This window comes from Corvus kubaryi, unplaced genomic scaffold (genome assembly GCF_017639235.1).
Source record: "Corvus kubaryi isolate FWS band 111438036 unplaced genomic scaffold, C.kubaryi_AGA036_p1.0 37396, whole genome shotgun sequence".
NCBI classification, from domain to species: Eukaryota; Metazoa; Chordata; class Aves; order Passeriformes; family Corvidae; genus Corvus; species Corvus kubaryi.
In genome coordinates this window covers 20,931,254-20,951,356 of record NW_024581135.1, presented here as the reverse complement: position 1 = coordinate 20,951,356, position 20,103 = coordinate 20,931,254, and the positions used below count along the sequence as shown (strand labels likewise).

Here is a 20,103-nt window from a genome sequence, read left to right as displayed (position 1 = left end):
TTTTATGTGAAACTGTCCAAATAATCCAGCATGAATCATGGTGAAGTCTACCTGCTTTTCAGAAAAGCCACTCTTCTTCGTCTAAGACTGAAAATTGTATTTTACTTAGAAATTTGGTTCAAATGCTACTCCTGTTGTGCAGCAATGACCAAAAAAATAAAACTAGATGACACTCCCGAAATTTTGAGCTTTTATTTTAATAAACATGGACCCAGTGTTTATTTTTTCTTGGGATTCTTCATGCTGCCTTTATGGTAGCTCAATATACCTAATGGGGAATGAATAACATTTAAAAGACCAGTTACAAAAATGAAGATCATCTATTTTGTGGTTACAAAACAACTGACATGCACTACTGACCCCATTGCCCTGCACTGTGCTCCCTGAGAACCTGCAATAAATGGAACAGCAGAGAGGAAGTAGGAACTCCATATACTTGGGACCACAGGAACTTTCAGGACCAGGGTCACGTGCAGAGTCCAACAAAACCTCTCTCCCCTGGACTGTACTGAAAAAGCTGAAGAGAAGGCATCATGCTGCAGCTAATGACAATTCTAACCTGAATCTGAGTGCAGCAGAGAGAATTTGCATCTCTTCCTATTCTAGCAATGCCCGTAGCCTTTGCATAACTACTAGCTGTTTGATTTATGCTCCAAGCACGACAAGGATTAGATTAGCAAAGTTCAGTACAATGAACTGAGCTCACAAGCTGGATCCAGGGCCCAGGAGCTCCATGATGTTTGGTGGCACAGAGTACATTCAAATCCACAACAGGTCCTTTGGCATAGAAGAATAACAGCATCATATATACCACAGCTTCCCATTTTCCAATGCCAGACACACCCAAGCCCTTGCCTAAGAAATTGACTCCTATCAACGATCAGACACAAGCAAATGTAATTTTCCATGCACCTTCAGGTCAAGCAAGGTTGGAATGACTTTAAGCATTCTCCTTCAACCAAGCAAAATCATCCTCTAGCAAAGCTTTGCTGCCTGAGACACAACTCTCTAGAAGACACAGCAAGAACTCTTCTCTGCCCTGTCACAGCTGTATGGCTGTGCGACATTTCCCTTCCCTTTCTACACCTGCTGCTACTGTGCTGCACACTTTACTTGCAATACCACTGGCCTGCTGAGGGTGTTTACTTCTAGGAGACAGTTCCCTTACTCCAGATAAAGTCCTTCCTTCTGCCTGGGAAGGCAGGGAGGGGAAAAAACCCCAGTATTGGTAGGAAAAAAAGGACCTAGAGAAACATTTCTCCTTCTTCTTCAAGAGGAGTTAATGGTATCTTGTGATTAGCATACAGTGTTACTATAAAGAGGGTTTGGCTGATTTCATATATGCAGAAGGTTGTCACAACCCTTCTGCCTTTTTTCCTTCTTGAGTTTGAATTGTTGCACTTTAGAAAGTTTTAAGATCTCTCCTCAAGGTCAATTTTATCAATTATCTCTGTCCTTATCAAATCTAGATATAATTACTGTACTTAGCTCTGAGGGGAGGATGGGACCATTTTGAGGTCACTGTTGTGCAGAGCAAGTGTGATGGTCTTGCATATTACTGCAAGCCTTGCAAATATTATTTTTAAATATTTAAACCATTAATTAGTCCATATTGTATCCTCAGGGACAGCACCATAGATCTTAAGCCTTTAGAAGTGTCCTGCATCTTTTCAGATGTCCTCACTGTTTAGTTTAGACTAACATACCTTTATTATTGTGTATGCACAAAAAGAAACCACAAGGTGTAATAGCCTTTTGAAAATACTGCTTTTTTGTTCAAAGTCTTTACTGAATTCAGAATTTTGATGGATTGAAGTAAATGGTGGTGCTAGAATAATACTAAAGTTGTACAATTCAGATCCCAATTCTTCCAAATATATCTTTTAAGATACACAGTTTCTTGAAAATGTGAGGAAGCAAAATTCCTCATAAAAGCTGTGTACAAGGAGGGGTTTTCACAACAATGAACAGCCTAATCAGGGTGAAGAATCCTCAACTGAAAGCTCACAAAGAGATCCCTCTATCCTTTCTCCATTTTTTTCAATTCTACTTTTCTCGATAGGGGTGTCTCACCAGAGAACCTGAAGAGTGAAAGATATAAGTACAGGACTGAAATCCATCAAACCCAGGCTTGTGGTCCAAACCCAAGCAGCTGTCAAACCCAGAGATAGGAATGTATGCTCACTTCTGCCTAATAAAATTTGAATCAAACACTTTGCATCTGATTCTCCATGTGAGCTTTTATGCAAACTTCTAAAGTGCAAGGAATCCTGGGGTGGAAGAACTATTCTGAGAGCTTTCACATAGTTCATGTAATTAGGGAAACCACTTCCTTTGATTGTAAGTGTTCAAAACAGCTGAATTTCTTCTTTCAAAGGACTCTGTGATTTGGGTCATCTCTTTTACTTGCTCTTTTATGTTTCTCAAGATGAGAGGTGAGACTGTAAAGCACATTATTTAGAAAAAAAAAGATTCCACTTTTTGTTTTAGGGATTGAACTTCAACTATTCAAACGCATGTCATTTGGAAATCTATCTTTCTTTCCCTCCCTCTGTTTCCTTCCTTTTCTGATAAGCTCTTCAGTGGCTCGAGAGAATATAGTCCAAAACACCAATTTAAACCTAAGGGAAAACTGAAATATGGTACATAAAGGAAAAGGGACTCTCATTTTCCTTTGTGAGGTTGTGGTTGAATATGTAATCATAAAGGAACTCTAGCTGCAGGATCTCAGTCCCCATGTCACATTTACTTTTTCAATGGTTCCAAACATTGACCAAGCAAAAAGGCAGAAATACAGATTTTTAAAAGACAAACAAAGCAGCTGCCCTTGTCTTTGAAAAGGGTTTGCAGGTTCTTCATTTCTCAAAAAGGGGACTCGGGTCACAGTTTCAAGGCAACGACCATGTCACCAGAGCTAACAGCTGATGCCAATGTTGCTACAGAATCAAGTGTCACCGCCCTGAATTTCTTGAGTCAGGCACCCTGTTAGTGCTGTTACTTCACATTCATCTCTCTAACAGCTGCAACAGGCAGCGAATACCCCGTTTCTCACAGTATAGCACAGAATCCTACTAGTGAAAAGGCAGGAGATTTCTTACTGCAGGTTTCAAATTTATTAAGTAAAAACAGAACGCTTGTTGATCCTAGGAGGACTGAGCTTTATTCCCAGCCAGTGAAAAACTGCAGGACTCCTTCCAGAATTATAGCATTATATGACTTTACAATAAAGACTTCGGTACAAATACATAAACAGCCGAGAACCCAAAAGTTAAGAGCAGAACTCCAAAATGTGTGGTCCTTTTGAGTGGGGTCTGGATCCTGCATTTGTCTTTAGGGCTCTCACAAACTCTTACAGGGATAATAGCAAGGCAACATCCAAAAGAAAGAGGAATTCAACAGCTCCAAATTGTAGCCATGTGTTGCTACATACTTACATCACACACAGCACCCTCAGCATAGAGAGACACCACAAGACAAAAAGCCTTTTCCTTGGTGTAGGAGACTAGAGGTGCACAGTTCTCAAAAACGGAAACACACCACTCACTGCTTATAAGCCTTCATTTCTGAAAGGTTTGCCTCAAATGCATCTAACATAACTAAAATTAAAGTTGTTACAAGATTAGACAAGAAGTGATTTCTGTGCTTTTCCCCCACTCTAACCTCGCATAGGCATGCACTACACTTTCTCAGCTCTACAACTCTTCCCAGTAAGAGAAAAAGATAACCTCTTGGAAAATGTCACTCATTCGCTTGAGGGTGCAGCAACTAGTTGATTTTAACAAGATTCCAGAACGACCTACTCATCTCTCCTATGCTGCCCCTGCCAGATAATAATTTGCAGAGTGCCTCAGCTTTCACTCAAAGGCTGCCACCCGTCCAGCCTGCATGCCTGTCTTTTGGTTTTCCCATCTTCCAAGAGCAACTTGGTACAAGCAACTGCATCTCATATTCTGGTGTCAAGAGCTTCATCACTTCTCCTACAACAGCTCAAGGGATTTTACAAACCATGCTTACTTTTGATGTGGCTATTGGAAAATCAGGTGCCCAATACACAAAACCCACAGCTATTTGGTCAGTTGTGTATATCATGACCATTTTTTTCTCCCTTACCTCCACCATTTAGCCACAAGGAACCTCAATTTTCAGAAGTTTTGCAGTAAAATAAATAAGCAACCAGAGGCGGAAGAGAAGTGGGAAGGTGTTCCACTGTTCCCCTTCAATTACATCCAAGGGCCAGGCCCTATTTTGCCAAGGAGGTGCAGCCATAGGGGGCCCCTCCTGTGTGCAAGACACCCAGTTTCCCTGTGGAGCTAACTTTCTTAAATAGAAATTATGCATAATGCAGATTCCCTAAACATTAGTCTAATAAACAAACACATATTTGCAAAAAGGATTCTTCCCCAGTAGCTGAACTGTAACAGATGAAACATTTAAAAAGAGAAATAGGGTAGTTTGGAGGCAGCTGGATCAGAAGAGTAGCTCTATGTTTGCCTTTACTGGCCTCAAGTCTCTGGTGTGTTAACACAATTAACTGAGTATAAGAGGAAGAGTTAATGTTGAAGCTGTTCTCTGGGCTCCTCTGCAGCCTCCAGCTAACATAAACACATCTGAATGTTTCCCTGTGACTGTTTATATTGTCCTCTTAAAAAGGAAACTTTCTCTATCAGCACCTTAGTAAGTAGCAGTAGGTAAATATGAAATAACTTCTACAGTCTTAGTTGTGTTACTGCAATTAAAAAGACTGATTTTGATGCTTTCATTCAAGTCACAATATTTTTTTTTCTTCAACTTTGTTTTCAGTGAAATCTTGTGCCCCAGAACCTTACAAAACTCGCATGCAGCCAGTTTAAAATTAAGGACTAAAAACAAAAAAGGAAGTAAACTAGGGCCTATCTAGTTCTACAGAGCATTTTACTGCCCTCTTAAAAGCACCAAACACATTGTTTAGAATTCTATTGCTACCATGTGTGTGGCAGGTAGTTTGGTGACCCAACCAAAGATTGTGGCCCCCATGCTCAGCTTTGAATACTCCTGTGGAAAACAACCTTCAGGACATTAATGGTCCCAGACTCAGAACACATCAACTCCAGCACAGGTCTCTGACTGCATCTGAACCATCACACAGGCATGCAGCAACCCAGAAACTGTGTCAGATTCAAACAATACTTCCACACACTTCAAAAGCTACTCTGGAACCATCAGAAACAATTTGTCACTCTGTATGCTGCAGTGAGTGCACGTTATTTAATTAGTATCCCCAGGAATTGCAATGCCAACAAATTTTCATGTTGGTCACAGACACTTAAATCGTCAGCTGTCCCTCAAAACATGTAAGACTCAAACATGCAATCACTTATCATCTCTCAAGTTACCACTCACCTGTCATTGTGATTTTCTACTTGTTTTGTAACCGTGTTTTAAGAAAATCATATAGTTAAATAAATGTCTACATAAGTGTAACTTGAACCAATCCTCAATTGCCTGAGCCTGCAACAGCCTAAAACAGCACTTTGAGAAAAAAGGATTTCTTCTGTATCCATCAGATTTCTACAGCAAAGCTTCAGGACCGCTTAAACATCCAAAAATACCATTGTGCAGTTGATCACTTCAACAGAAGCTCAGGGTCAGAAAATGTCGTGGGAGGGGAAACAAAAGAGCTGCCATTTGATGTCAAGGGTTGCTGGCATAATGAAATAAGCAACACAACCTCTCCTCCAAATTATAAATAACAACTGATTCCATGCAAAAAGAAGACTGAAATAGAAGAAACGTATCTAGAGAAAAATTAAAAATAAAATTAAAAGAAAAAAACAGGCCAAAAAAAATCCACAAAAAAACCCCAAAATAAAGAAACAAACAAAAAAAACCCTACCCTAGGAAAAATGCCCTTAATTGCAGCTAACTATCTACTGGAAACATGAGCAGCCCACTGTCAAACAAAAACTTACAGCAGAATGACAGAATAATTTTTAAGACAATATACAGTGGAGTTAAACTAATTATGAAAGTAAAGAACATTTAACAATATCCTAACAGACTGCATGTTGTGGATAGCAAAAAGGATAAGAAAGAGTGTTTTCTAAACAATCAGAGACAGATTTTGTCCCTATTCTAAACAACAGTTACTCATAATTTATAGGAAACCAGCACAAAAACTCGTTCACCTGCAGATGTTGCACCTTCTGAATAAAAAGAAAACAAACCACTGAAATTAAAGATAACTGAGATAAAAGGGTCCAAACCTCACAAAGATATTCCTAACCCAGGGATCAGGCACACAGTAAGTTCCTGTGACTCAACCAAGCTAAGGAAGCTGTACCTATATTCCTAATAAGCAGCACATGCAAGGTAATTTCACTTCTCACTTACAAAGTTTAAGGCAATTCGAAGGACAAGTGAAAGAAAGGAACAGACATATCTGGTGCATCTTAGCTTATTAATTTTCCTGTTTATCAAATCTGCTTATGTAGCAACTGTTCAACACTGGCCATCAGTCAAAAGGACATGTGTACGTAACCCTTTATAATTTTAGTACAAAATCTAGTGGTTTAGACCACTGACAGTTACTATGTCTCAACTGATTCAAAAAACTTTTGAAGCAACAGACTGCCAGTGTGGGCTCTGACACGCCAGTTTCACTGAAGCTGATGTCTGTATCAAATTAACCCCAAAGTTGGCTTGATTTAAAAAAACATGCATATACAAGCTGGTGTAAGTACGAATCTCAAATTAAGTTGGTCAAAAAAATCAGTAAGCCACACAACTTGTACTATAAATATTCATTATTTATATGAGGCAACTCTCACAGATGTTAGGCTTCTAATGAAAAACTTGGTATAAATACATTTTAATACACAAGTAAAAAAATCCACTACAATAAAATGTAGCAAAATACAAACAAATACTTTTCTATGTCTGGATTGCTATGTTTCCAAGATTGGTTTAGGAGGGAGAGACACAGGAAAGAAGTTTCTTAAAACAGACAAAATGAAACTAAAGCATGTTCTTCGCAAGAATAATTGTATTCTGTCAATGCTACATCATTATACTGGTGTCTCCCAAATAAGGGGTTTTGATAATATTTTGGTTGCAACACATACGCCATGACACAACACAGTCTCATCCAAAGCATCCACTAAGAAAATCTCATTTACTTGACTCCTGGAAATATGACATTCATTTACAAAATAAAGTCCTCCAGAAAATTACCCCTTGAATGAAAGCCAAGAATAGGGCAAATACAGTATCAGTCAGATTCATTGCAGAAGTCTGTCCTATCCAAAATTATTTATTCTGCAAGACACATAATACATAACAGCTGGAGCATCTGAAGCAATTTTGACAACTTCCAGTCTATAAAGGGTTCTAAGTATCCTCTTGATACCTTTTGGGAATACCCTAGTCAGCACCAAGAGATGTGCTCTAAGCCAATTCCTTTACCAAAAGATATTACAAAAACCAAACAGAAAACTTTGAAAAATAACCACTCTATAAAACAGAAACTAAGACATTTTAAAACACTCCTCTGGTATAATAAATATAGTTTTATGTCCTTTATGTCCTTTATCTCCTTTTACCATCCCTGGAGGTATTTAAGGAAAGACTGGATGTGGCACTCGATGCCATGGTCTAGTTGCCAAGCTGGTGTTAGGTCATAGGTTGGACTTGATGATCTTAAAGGCCTCATCCAATCTAGTTGATTGTATGATTCTGTATTTCTTTGAATTAATATGGAGCTGGAAGCATTCCCATGAGATCACTTACTATGAACTTCGTAATTTTTCAATATTGGTGCAGATAATCCCTGGAAAGTTCATATGTTTGACTACTACACCCTGCATAACTTCATACAGCACACACTCTAAGCCCTCTCTCACTGTTCATCCCTCTGAATACTTGCTGACTCAGACCTGAAAGAGGTAAGGGAGTAGGAGCTCCTAGAAAGAGCTAGTAAAATAATAATAGAGCATCAAAATTGCCCTTCATTACAGCCAGGACCCAGTGTAGAAAGTCATTCAAGGCTGGCACCAGAGCAAGCATAGCAGCTACAAACTACAAAGAAAAAGAACATCTACTATTTTTAGTCCTGTCAGGACTAAAGTATCAATTCCAGTTTGTTTTGTTTTGCTTTATTTTAATCTGTTGTTTTACTCTTGTTACTCTGGAAAATCATTGCCAGTCCTTATTCTCATGACCCACATTAAAATTATCACATGCTCTCTTTTAGCACTACAAACATGAATGAGGTAACTCCAGTGACATGCATATGATTATACTTAACTCATCCCCTTCAGAAGGTACAAGCACAATCTATGTCTTCTGGACGGTCCTTTCCAGAAGTGGATCATAAAAATCAAAAAAGTGAACAAGCTGCATTATATGCCATATGAAAAATTTTATGAAGCATTAAAATATCCCCTAAAGCATACAACACACATATTACATACAAGAAACCCTGACAATATAAAATTAACTTCCATGGTAGTCAGACTCCAGGCAATACAGCATCAAAACTAGAGAAAACATGTTTTTATTTTTGAGTCTCATAAAACTCAAATGCGTTACAGACATGACTGAACAAAGCATGCATAGTTAATTCTGCTCGATTTAACTGTTTCTATCCACAAGTTAGTTCTGTTAGTTCACCAGAAACATTTAAGCATTTCCAATAAGATCACAATTACATTTTACTGGGGTTTTTTTCCATCTCTCCTGCAGTTTGCACAGACCGCTGCCAGGATTTTGAAGGAGTCTGGGAACATATGTACTGAACGAAATCAAGTGATCTTGTGCCCAAGTACGCTGGTTGCAATGGCTGAAGCAATACTGCTGCCCATCAATAGCATGGAGACAGCTTATGGACCATGGAGTACTTTCAAAGACCTGTGATATTAAAATCAAATTCAAATTTCAGGTGAAATTCCACCAGTAATAAACCTCCTGGTGAAAAACCACGCTCCACATTCCAGTTGCCAACAAACTGCCACCAAAAGCACAGCCCTCAAAAGCAATGACAAATAACAGGTGAACTTCAGAGATGGGCAATCAAAGGAGGTGAGTGCTCTTCAGTGAAAAGCTAACATGGCAAGGCATAAAACAACATTTGTAACACTTCACTCCAGCAGTTATCTGCTCAAGATAATGGAGTCAAAAGAACTGCTAGCAATTTTCAGAATAAGGCCCCTGGCCCCAGTCTCTCCCATTCATTTCAGTGGGAGCCAAATTACGGGTTTATCCAATAATTCATATAAATCTCTCAAAAAATACTAAATAACTTCCAGAGTAGTAGATGTGCAATTTTCTTCAATGAGTGGACACAATTATCACTTAGGGAACAAGGACAGATCCTGCTACAGGAGGCATTCCGACTCTGCCACATGCATCATAAACATCATGCTGACAGTTTGATTTTCCATAAAACAATTCACTAGGAACTCCTGTTTCCTACTTTAAATCTAAAACTACTATAGTGCTTGTACTAGATAGTAAAATGGCAACCTAATTTTTGTTTTGCTTCTTGTTTTGCTTTGCTTTTGCTGCTGTTCGCTTGTTTTTGTTTTGCTATTTAATCAGTCGTGCCACATTCCTATGTTTTACTTAATCAGCACAAGTCTTGCCCAGTTTCACATCTGATACTCTAATCAAGGCATTGCAGCATATATGTATTTTTCTGAGCAGACCTATTTATGTGTATTTTTTCACATAAACACACATCTCTTCCCATAAAGCTGTGTTGTACTGTCTGCTCTAAAAAGTTAATGCCTTGCAGAGGTATTTCTCAGTTTTCAAAGACTTTCAAAGCAATCTGTCTGAGTAACACTCTTCCAAGTATTTGCAAGTTTTTCTAAGCACATATTCTAGTATGCTATGCTGGAACAAAAATTGCTTTGTTTCACGTGTTAGAACTTGTTAGCCCCCTGGCTAATACAAAACCTTCAAGATCTTTGATGGTTGTGATTTGCTTGTTTAATAAAATGACACACAAATACAACATATTTGCAGAATGATACCACAGCTCTATTGACTTGGCTTGTGCCCTTGCACTTGGCTAGCATGAAATGCCTCTGAGCAAGTTTTTCACAACTCTCCTATGTTTTCCCTCTAATCAGTTGTTATGGATTATTGGCAGCAGTTAACAGAAATACAAGACAAGCAGTCATGGAGATAAAAGGACACTTCCTTCCAAATAAACTAGAAAGAGTAGAATCACAGAATATACCGAGCTGGAAGGGACCCACAAGGATGACTGAATCCAGCTCTCAGGCCTGCACAGGACCATCCCCAAGAGTGCCTGACAGCATTGTCCAAATGCACAGAATAATTTGTTTTCTGGACTAAATGCATCCAAGTATCTACTAAACACAGATACACAAGAGTTACAGCAAGTTATTTTTGTATTGATATCAGAAGAGTCATTAACTCACCATGACTTTCAGCGCAGTTCAGACACAGACATTCATTATTGTCACCACTACAGATGAAGATGCTACATGTGTAAACATGTGACAGCCGTTAGGGTCAGAAGACCTTTTGGCCACCAAGGTTGGCCTCTGGTACAGCACAGGCCACTCTACTTCAGCAAGATGCTCCTGTGTTGAGCTCAACAACTTGACAAAAACAATTGTCTAAAAAGATATCTCAGTAAGAAGACCAAGAGATGAAAAGAATCCTTCATGTTCACTCCTTCCATTTGTAGTGTGTGCCAAGTGTTACTCATCCTCACTCCTGATAATCTGTGCTTTTTTTTCCATTCTAATTTTTATGGCTACAAATTCCAAGCACTACTTCTTGCAGTAACTTTTTGCAAGAGATTAAACCAGCCCATTGTTTTTTCCATATGAAAATGCAATTTTTCTATATAAGCTCTTACTTTTTAATTTTTTAAGGTTGTTGACAGAAAAGTTCTGCCAAAGCTTGTTAGACTTATTTAAGGCATCACCTCTTGCCTCTCTGCTGCCTTCCCAGAAAACTTTCAAGAGAAAGTGCCCATACCAAGCTGCTCCCATAACCTGTCTTGTTTAGTTTAAGCTGCAAATCATAACTAGTCTGAAGAAAAATAAACAAATTTGTGATGGAAGGCACTTGCTCCACTTCTGTCAACTCATCCTGACCGATGTTATTCATCACCCCCTCTTGACACCCCCACCCTCACTAACTTTCCATTCTGTGTTTTGCAGATTCCCTTGGGCTCCCCTTCCAATTCATTTACGCTCTTTTAAACACAGCAAAACCACATATGCCTAACAACAATTTTCCCAGTGCTACTTACCAAGACAAAGCACACCTGGTTCTTACAAATTATTTGACCCTGATTTGCATATGCAAAACAATTAACCTAATTTGTCTAACAGCACCATTATATGAGCTCTTACTGAGTTGCAAGCCTTCATTAATCCCTAAATAAACCCTTCAATTATAATGAACTTTCTGGCATATGGTTTCCTTTTCCTACTGTACAACCTGTGTACCTTGATACTCCAAACTGAACTTTGTGTTGTGCTGTCTTAAAAAAATGGATTTCTGTTGAATGGTCCAACCGTGTCAAGTAATACAAAGGATTGTCATTTCTCCATCCTTTCCCATTCCATTAAGTTTTATGTCATTACAAGATGTATTCATATTGTTTTTAAATTTACTTTCAAAAAATGCTTTAAGTACATATCAACAAGTCTAGCACAGATACAGGTGTAACTTCTTCAGAAACACACATGTTCAATAAAGGTATTTCACTGACCCTGACTGAGATCCGCCAGCCAGATGATTTTTAAGGAGAGCATTACCGATACTGCATAGCACAAATTTTACTTCTCATGTATCTTGATACTAACAAATAGTAGAAATAAAGAGAACAGCACAAACTGACATTGGACAGAATGTATAAATCTTCCACTGTCCTAGAAAAACCTTGAGATCCTTTTACATTATTTTAGACAGCAACATGCTTAATCATGATAAAACATGCTTATCACATCACTAAGCATGACACAATCATGGCAGCACGGCTGCTGCAGCGGTAGATGAACTTTGGTGTCTACTTATTTACTAAGTCTACTATGCCTAGCGCTGCTCCTCTGTCCTCCAGCTTGTAACCGTCCTCCTAAAATAGTCTGAGGATATTGTAGACAAGTTAGATATAGTTCTGATGGAACAGCAGTCCAGTGACTGTGCTGTCCATCACTACACTGGTGCGTGTTCACTGCTCCATCTGTGGTGCTGACCAGCAGGCAGACTGGAGCGCTGTGAGGACCACATACACCATGTCTCTGCTGAAACTGTACAAAGCTGAGGGGTCTAAAGGACTTCTAGGAAATTCAAAAAGCTCTAAAAAAAAAAAACGAACAACAAACCAACCTTAGCTGGTAAAGGTGCACTAAGCTAATTCTGCCTTTTCCCTCAGGATTGCCAAGGACCTGTCTGCCTTTCCAGGTCACAAGATGCCCCAAAGGAAGGTGACTGGTAGAACAGTTAGGGTTAAAACTACCTCATTGCAAGACCAAGCTATGACTATGTGGCTGTGACTAACTAGGAGCTAGTGGAGCCCTAGATCAAAATCTTCAGCAGGCAGGGAAGAGACAACTCTAAGCCTCTAGTGAACATACAGATGTGAACCACAGAGCAGACATCAAGAGGAGAAAATGGTACCAAGTAATGACAGTGAACTTCCTATCTAGCAACATGCTGGTGGTATCAAAGGGAAATTAGTAGCTCCACAGGTGCAGCCAGCTCTCTTCCTCCCCAGGGCCAGGCAGAGGAGAGTTGCAAAACAAGAAAAGTGGGAGAGAACAGTGAACAGTAAAACAATAATGCTTTAAATCAGCCCCCTCGGCTTGGACCACTCATTATGTCTTTACTGTAACATCATCACTTATGGAGTTTTGTAATCAAACCAACAAAAATCCCAAGGTAGTTTGCCTGCATTACCTAGAGGATGGAAAACACTAGAAAAGAAGTTTTGTTCTTGTTACCACAGCAGACAAAGTGAATGAAAAGTAAACTTTTACCTCTTTTTCTATTTTGAGCAGCTTCTTTACTGCCACTTCCTTGTCCTGAGAAATCCATCGGGCTCGGTAGACACTCCCAAAACTCCCTCCACCGCAGTTCTCAAAAAACTGCAAGTCATCAAATTTAATTTGCACAAATGAAGCACTGGTAGACGACATCTCATAATGACAAAATATACCACAGCAAAACCTGTAAAGAGAAAAGCTTTTATTAATGCACATGCTCCAAGGATTTATGGACTTTCCTACCCATGCTCAGTCACCCAAAAATCAGAATTAAAAGCACACTACAGTAAAATCCACAAGCCACAAGAGGAAAAGTGCCTGGGAACTTGCATTCCAACAGGCTGTGCAAAAGTTTGGATAATTTGCACAAACTATGAGGAGGAGCTGTTGGACAGAAACAACTAACAGTATTCCTCAGAGTAATCCCGACGTTTCCCGAACACCCTGGAAGCAGCTCTGCAAAAGGCAGGCACGTCGCTCCGTCCCTGTGGACAGGGAGGAAGCGTGCTCTCGGCTCCGGGCTGCCTGCCCGCTCAGGCACGCCAGGCACGCCGTCCTCACACTGCCATGGCCCACACGAGGCACACGCCACCCGCCCGGGCAGCAGCGGTGGCCGGCAAGCAGTGGCACCTTGGCACACACCACGCGCCCTAACAGTGCTCCGGGCGAGGCTGGAGCACTTCGTGCAAGGATGTGGAAAAACCTGGCCATGGTAAATCTCCCTTCCTGAGTGACTCAGTTCTGTTTGCACGTTTTAACAAAGCACAAGTACAGGGTAATTCATCTGGGTTACAATATGTGAAATTCTGCAGCCTGTGCCAAGACTGGTGTTGGCAGTTTCAAGAGACGATCCCAAGTCTGCTGACAGGGGAACAGAATGTCCTTCCCTGAGATTTCATGGTGATAAAGCTTATGGCTGTAGCGAATTTCAAGAAACATTATCACCTAAATGCATGAACAATGACTAATTTTAGGTTTCTTTTTTTAATGATGTAAGATCAGAAAGTTAAGGTCTTTAATGGGACTGCAAGACACAGCATCCTCCAGAGCCACCTGCAAGTCTGCCATGGGTTCAGTTCAGATGTACCAGTCTAGACAAAGTAGTTTTAATTACCAGCAAAAGTTACTATACTTGCAATTAATGAGTAAATTTATCAGCATAAAATGATAGATGGGTTTTAATAAAACAAGCCAGAAAAGAACCAGAGATTTTGGGCTGATGGTGAAAACTACACGTCCAATTTCACTGGTAAATTACACTAACAAAACATACAATGCCTTCTGGGAACCTCAGGTTCCACAGGTCTTTTTGAGATGAAACACACATTATGTGTTGCCCAGAGCTGGAAAACACACCTGTGCAACTCCTTGTACTGCTGACTGCCAGAATCCCTTTACGCTAGTCCCTTCTGTAACAAAGGCATTATTTGCCCCCTGGGTCTCCTGATTGTGCAGCTAATCTGATCAAAACTTTGAGATATCATCTGACCAGGAATTTCTGGCATATTTCTGGCAGGAATATTTGGTTGCAGCTATTCTCCAAATGAGAGGTGAAGATATCAACACTTTTCTATACATAACATACAGCCTTCTCTGAAACTGCCTGCTTCATTTTATTTCTCTTGACCACCCATAAAGACAAATGCTGACCAGAGCACGACAACTTTACTATGTTTACAGGAGGCTCTTTAGGAAGGAGCAGACTTCAAGCCTTTCATTGACAGCCAGCCTGCAGAGCTCTCGGGAACATGAATGCTCTCTCCCCAGAGCTGCAAGTCAGAGCAGGGATTACCAGTGGGATGTGAAATAAAGTCCCTTCTTCTAGTGCTCTGCAGCCCCTTCCCTAAGACAAGTGCCTGAACTGTCCTGCTGACCTTCTGTTCTTGTTTTAACCTTGTTGCTGTCGTTAATTTCCTGCCATCCCAGAGTCATCCTTTGCATGGCCTGCACACATTTTCTTTAGAAAAAGCTCAAAGGAAAGGAAATTGGTCAATCCTACAAACCAAGAGAGTATTGAATGATTTAATGTTTTGCTCTTTGCCAGTGCTGCTTAATTAGCAGATCTTCAGAAACAAAAGTTCATTTGCCTTATTTACTCCAGCAGTTACTCCAAGTTCATGCTGTGTACATGGTGTCTCAAGCATATGTGACACTTTACAGACAAATAAAACAGGCTGCCTTCCCAACCCAAAGACCTCACAATTCAAGGCCGAAGCCCTTCACATATTTATGCACATGGGTAATCACACTTAAGTGAACAATTTCCTTACTGATAATAGAATTAGTTGGAAGAGTGATGTTACTCACAGGCAAAAGCATATGCACCGACTAGACCATAAATTTAACAGGAAAGCAGGAATAGCTGATAACAGATCATTGCACAGAAGAAACCGAGTGAAAAGAAAAACACATCCCAGGAAAGAAATATTTCTGGCCTTCACTATTTGAATTCAGTAGTTCTGAAGAGCTGTCAAATTATTGAACATTACTGTTCACCCAGAACCACCAAATCAACTGTTCAAATTAGTAAATTATTTGATTTCTGAAAATTACACTAGCACAGAGTAACATGCACACCAGACACTTGACAAATACAAATGAGTACTTTTCTGATGGGTCCTCCTTACTGCTTCAAATTTTACCTAAATTTTCACGCACTCGCAATGCAGTGTCTGGCACACAAGCATTTGCAGAAGCTACCATTCATTCTTTAAACACCCTCCCAGTTTCAAATTTACCTACATAATCAACCAGCTGCAGATCACAGGATCACACAATGAATCAGGTGGCAAGACCTTTGAGATACTGAGTCCAACCTGTGACTGAACACTACCATGTCAACTAGACCATGGCACTGAGTGCCACATCCAGTCTTTCCTTAAACACCTCCTGGGCAGCCCATTCCAATGTCTAATCACCCTTTCTGTGAATAAATTCTTCCTAATGTCCAGCCTAAACTTCCCAAGCTTAAGACCATGTCCTCTTGTCCTGTCGCTGGCTGTCAGGGAGAAGAGGCTGATCCCTGCCCGGCCACAACCTCCTTTCAGGTAGTTGTAGAGATGCTATAGGGCACCAGCATACAATAAGTTAATGTTATTTAAAGAATGATTCATTGGTTTGCATCAGGTTCTTCCAGATGCTTTTTTCCAGAGAAAGTAGAGGAGGTTTACAAGAGACATTCTTTATTGAGAGATCTGTAATTAAAAACCTACATTAGTTTTCTCCGAGATGAAACAACAGACCTGTTTAAACATTACTCCATGTTTTGGATTCAAGGCAGTTAATCCTCAATTAATCCTCAGATCAATCTCTGTGTTATGTTTGAGAAAACAACTGTTTAGATTAACAATTGCAAGTGACAAATCCACACACAGTTATTAACTTGTCATCCTGTCTTAAAGATACTTAGCAACCTGAGTTTATACCACTGGTTAAGAGAAAAAAAAAATAGATCAGATATTTCATTAAACTCCATAGTCTTCCACTTGCATCTGAAACAAGCACAGCATTCCAACAATGTGCAGCACTTTTTTGCATCTTACACTTCTGCAGTCAGGAGAGCAGCCCCCTGCAAGAGGGCCTCCAGGCCTGGGGCATTATGGCAACTCCTCTGCAGACAGCTAAAGAGGGTTTGGCACCTACACCCTCCTTGCCCACTCACACAGTTTCAGGTGTGTTAAGTACCATCACTGTGTAGCAGGGAAACACTGCACTGACTGACTTTGTTGCTTGTTCTCGATTAAATGAAAACACGACAATTTAGAAACAGTGAATGACAGGTATTTCAGGAAATAATTAAATTGCTGGTTATTTCAGTTATTCCTATGGGATCTTCCTGGGGGAAAATGAATTTGCTCCTTTTTCTGTTTTATTTCTAATAGTTAACATGAGCTTGTAATCTCGCAGCAACATCTACATCTTCTCCTGGCTCTTTTGTTCCTCATAGTAACTTATATTTGAGCATGTTGTTAGAAGCTGTTCATTTCATACCAAAAAGTAACAGATCTGAGTTGCATTTGGCAGTGTTTAACATTTGAAATTATTATTTAACATCAGTATTTAACATGTCAGGATTCTACTATGCAGAGTCACTTTGCAGCAGGCAAAGTCACCACATTATATCACCACAAGCTCAGTTCAGTACACTAATGATGTAGGTGTAGGAAACCATCTGCCATCACTGGCTTTTTGTGATTACAGCACTTTAGGGGATTAAACCACGTGAGGGTCCTGACCCTGCTAAGGTCCCATGTTTGCTGCTCCCCCTCGACCCCCCAAGGTGAGGGAACCCCCAGGCACGCAGGCTGCAGACCAACCCTGCTGCAGGCTGCCCTGCATCTTAGCACAGCGACACTGGAAGAACCTGACACATTCACTTATACCTCACAGCTCCCTGCAAACAGGCTGCAACCTAGGCAAAGTGCTTCCATGCCCAATACTCTGCTTTATTCCACGTACAAAACAGAAGTCCCTCCTATTTGTCATTCAGCTACTGCTCCCAGAGCATGGAGAGCTTCCACTTGAGGGACTTAGAGACAGGAGGGAGTAAAGAATTTAAAAACTGCACAGTAACTGCAACTCATAATTTGTTTAGTGCGTGGCTGTGAAACCAAAAATTGCATCTCTCATCTTGCACGTGCACCTGACGCTGCTCAAGTATTCAATTACTTCAGGAACACCCTTTGTAATTTATTACGGGGAACAACCATGCAACTCCCTGCCCCTTACTTTACTGCGTGGTTCCACAAAGTAGGATTCAGTGCTTCTTTCAGGAAGGCACACTGCCAACATATTGCCAATAAAGTAGTAGCACACCACACTTGTGCTATCTTAAAATACACAGCTGAATGTGCCAAGTTTCCTTATTTGGCAAAACAGCCCATTTGCTTTCAGGATCTTTGACCATCCATTTTTAGACCCAAATCATCCTTTGTGTCCAACATGGCCTACAGTCCTTGAGCATACCAACCTGGATTTTTTCAGCAGCATATTTATACAGAACTAAAAAATATATATATTAGAAAAACAAATTAAAATGTCCAATAAAAAACCCACTCTCAAACACCAAAACATGGTTAACCACTGTCTCGTCCAAACAGAAAACAGAAAAGGAGTTGCAGTGACACTGAGCTACAAAAGATACTGCAGAAAGAAGTTTTTATAAATAAAAAACCCCTTAATCACATCATGAACTGCTCATGGATAAGATGCAAACAAACTGGATAAGATGCAAACAAACTCCAAGCACAAATCCAAATTAAATATATCCTAATCTTCTAATCTCCCAATGAGTTAAAATAAAGCAAATAACCCCTACAACTCCTAAACTTTCTTAATCAGACTGAGAAGCAGTCCTGCAGATGGTGAGACTGGAGGCATGGCTCTGCCTACCTTAGTTACAGAAGCAACAACATTTGAGCCTGTCCTTTGTCAGAACCTAAGAATTCTGCATAACTTTCATTAATGACATTTCTAACTTTATTTTAATTTACATAACCATCGCTACAGAAAAAGGGCTCAACTCTGCCTCAACAGTCTGAGTACTGCAGGAAAAGAATAATTTTTAAGCCAAGCTGTGTCAGTGGCGGAGACTGAACGCTTTAAAGGCTTCACTTTAAATAGAAAACATACTGTCTCAGAAGACCCCTAAATTGCTCACTTCACTGACATTATACCTTGTAAGTGATGCCTGCCAGCAGGTACACGCACACACAATAGCATGCATGAACGACAAGGCAGCTAAGCCGGCACTCAGGCCCATAGCACAGCTCTGTCCTGGCACGGGCCAGACTGCAGGACCTGGGCCTCAGTTTTGTCCGTGTTTCTGTCTTCCCCTCACAGTGAGCCAGGCTCTCCAGGGCTACCATTATTCACACAATGCCACCGGTATGCAAAGCACATTATGGATAGATAAAATAAGTAGGCTTCTGAGGACTTACAATTTCAGGACAAAGTCCTGAAAACATCTAACCGCATGCCTCCTGCGGAAAGCTATGATGTTTTCAGGCAGTGACCCAGTTAATCCAGTGCTTTCAAATTATTTCTGTTTCTGGAACTTAGAAAAAGTAATGATCCATGGCTTTCCCGATGGCTCTGTCGCTGAAACTCCCAGCAGAGCATGCTGGATACAGGGGTAATAGATGGCTCACACACGCGTGCTTAATAAAAGATCATACTGCTGGAAACGAGCTAACTTAAGCAAACACAGCAAAAACAAAGAACGGCAGCTTACTTAAAAAAAACAAAACGAAAAAGCCGGAGGGAATGAAAGTCACACTTCAAATCCCAACCCGACCTATTTCATGCCCAAAACAACAGCAAAATGCAGCAGGTGCGCTGCATTTGATACACAGTCTAAGGAGCGCAGGGGTGGCCGAGGGCAGCAGCCCCCAGCCGGCCGCCAGCTGCCCATGTCCGGCTGCCCAGGTCCCGCTGCCCGCCCTCACGGGCGGCAGCCAGCGGCAGCACCTTTCCCGCGCCGGGCCGTCCCGCCCGGGTGTCGCTCGGCGGACACCGCTCTGCCCTGCCCTGTCCTCCCGGCGGGCACGGCTCCTCTCCCGACCCCCGTCCCACTGCGCGGCCACGCGTGGGCGCCGCTGACCACGGGGGCGTTTGGCCGGCGCGGCGGCACCAAGGCGACGCAAGGTCAGGCCGTGTGCCCGGCCGGCCGCCTCCCTTCACGGGGCTTCTGAAGTTGCTTCAGCACGGGGAACGTCAAACCCGGAGAGCGCACCCACGGCCCGGCCCGGCCCGGCCCCGCCGGCTGCCCGCCGCCTCCCTCCGCCCAGCGAAACGCGCACCCACCGCGCCGCCGCCCCCACCGCTGCCTCCACGGGGGCGCCTCGCCGTCCTCACCTTTCCCGAGGGACTCCGGGCTGGCGGGACCCGAGCGGCGCCGATCCCGGAGCCGCCGAGGGAGGCTACAACCGGCGCGACCGCGTCTCCCGCTCCGTCCCCCGCGCTTCCGGTTGGTGCCGGGAGCCGAAGCCGCCGCCGCCCCCGCACCGCCTCGCAGCGGCGCCACCCCGCGCTCCGCGCCGGGCCCCGCGGAAAGGCGCGGCCGCCGCCGGCTCGGGGGTGCGGGCGGCGCGGTGCC

General features: G+C 41.7%; 1 protein-coding gene across 2 annotated transcripts in view; it reads right to left on the bottom strand.

Annotated features, from left to right (window-relative positions):
- The window catches only part of MAP3K20 (mitogen-activated protein kinase kinase kinase 20), a 90,493-nt gene extending 70,476 nt beyond the window's left edge, over nucleotides 1-20,017 (bottom strand). Inside the window, exons 1-2 of one of the 2 annotated variants that reach the window (XM_042040583.1) lie at nucleotides 19,863-20,017; nucleotides 13,002-13,191 (exon numbers count right to left, since the gene is read on the bottom strand). In XM_042040583.1, the coding sequence (XP_041896517.1) occupies nucleotides 13,002-13,160 (159 nt within the window). In that variant the 5' untranslated portion in view covers nucleotides 13,161-13,191; nucleotides 19,863-20,017. The remainder of the gene's footprint in view (nucleotides 1-13,001; nucleotides 13,192-19,862) is intronic. The other variant, XM_042040585.1, reaches the window with a different exon arrangement.
- Between the last annotated feature and the right edge of the window lie 86 nt (nucleotides 20,018-20,103).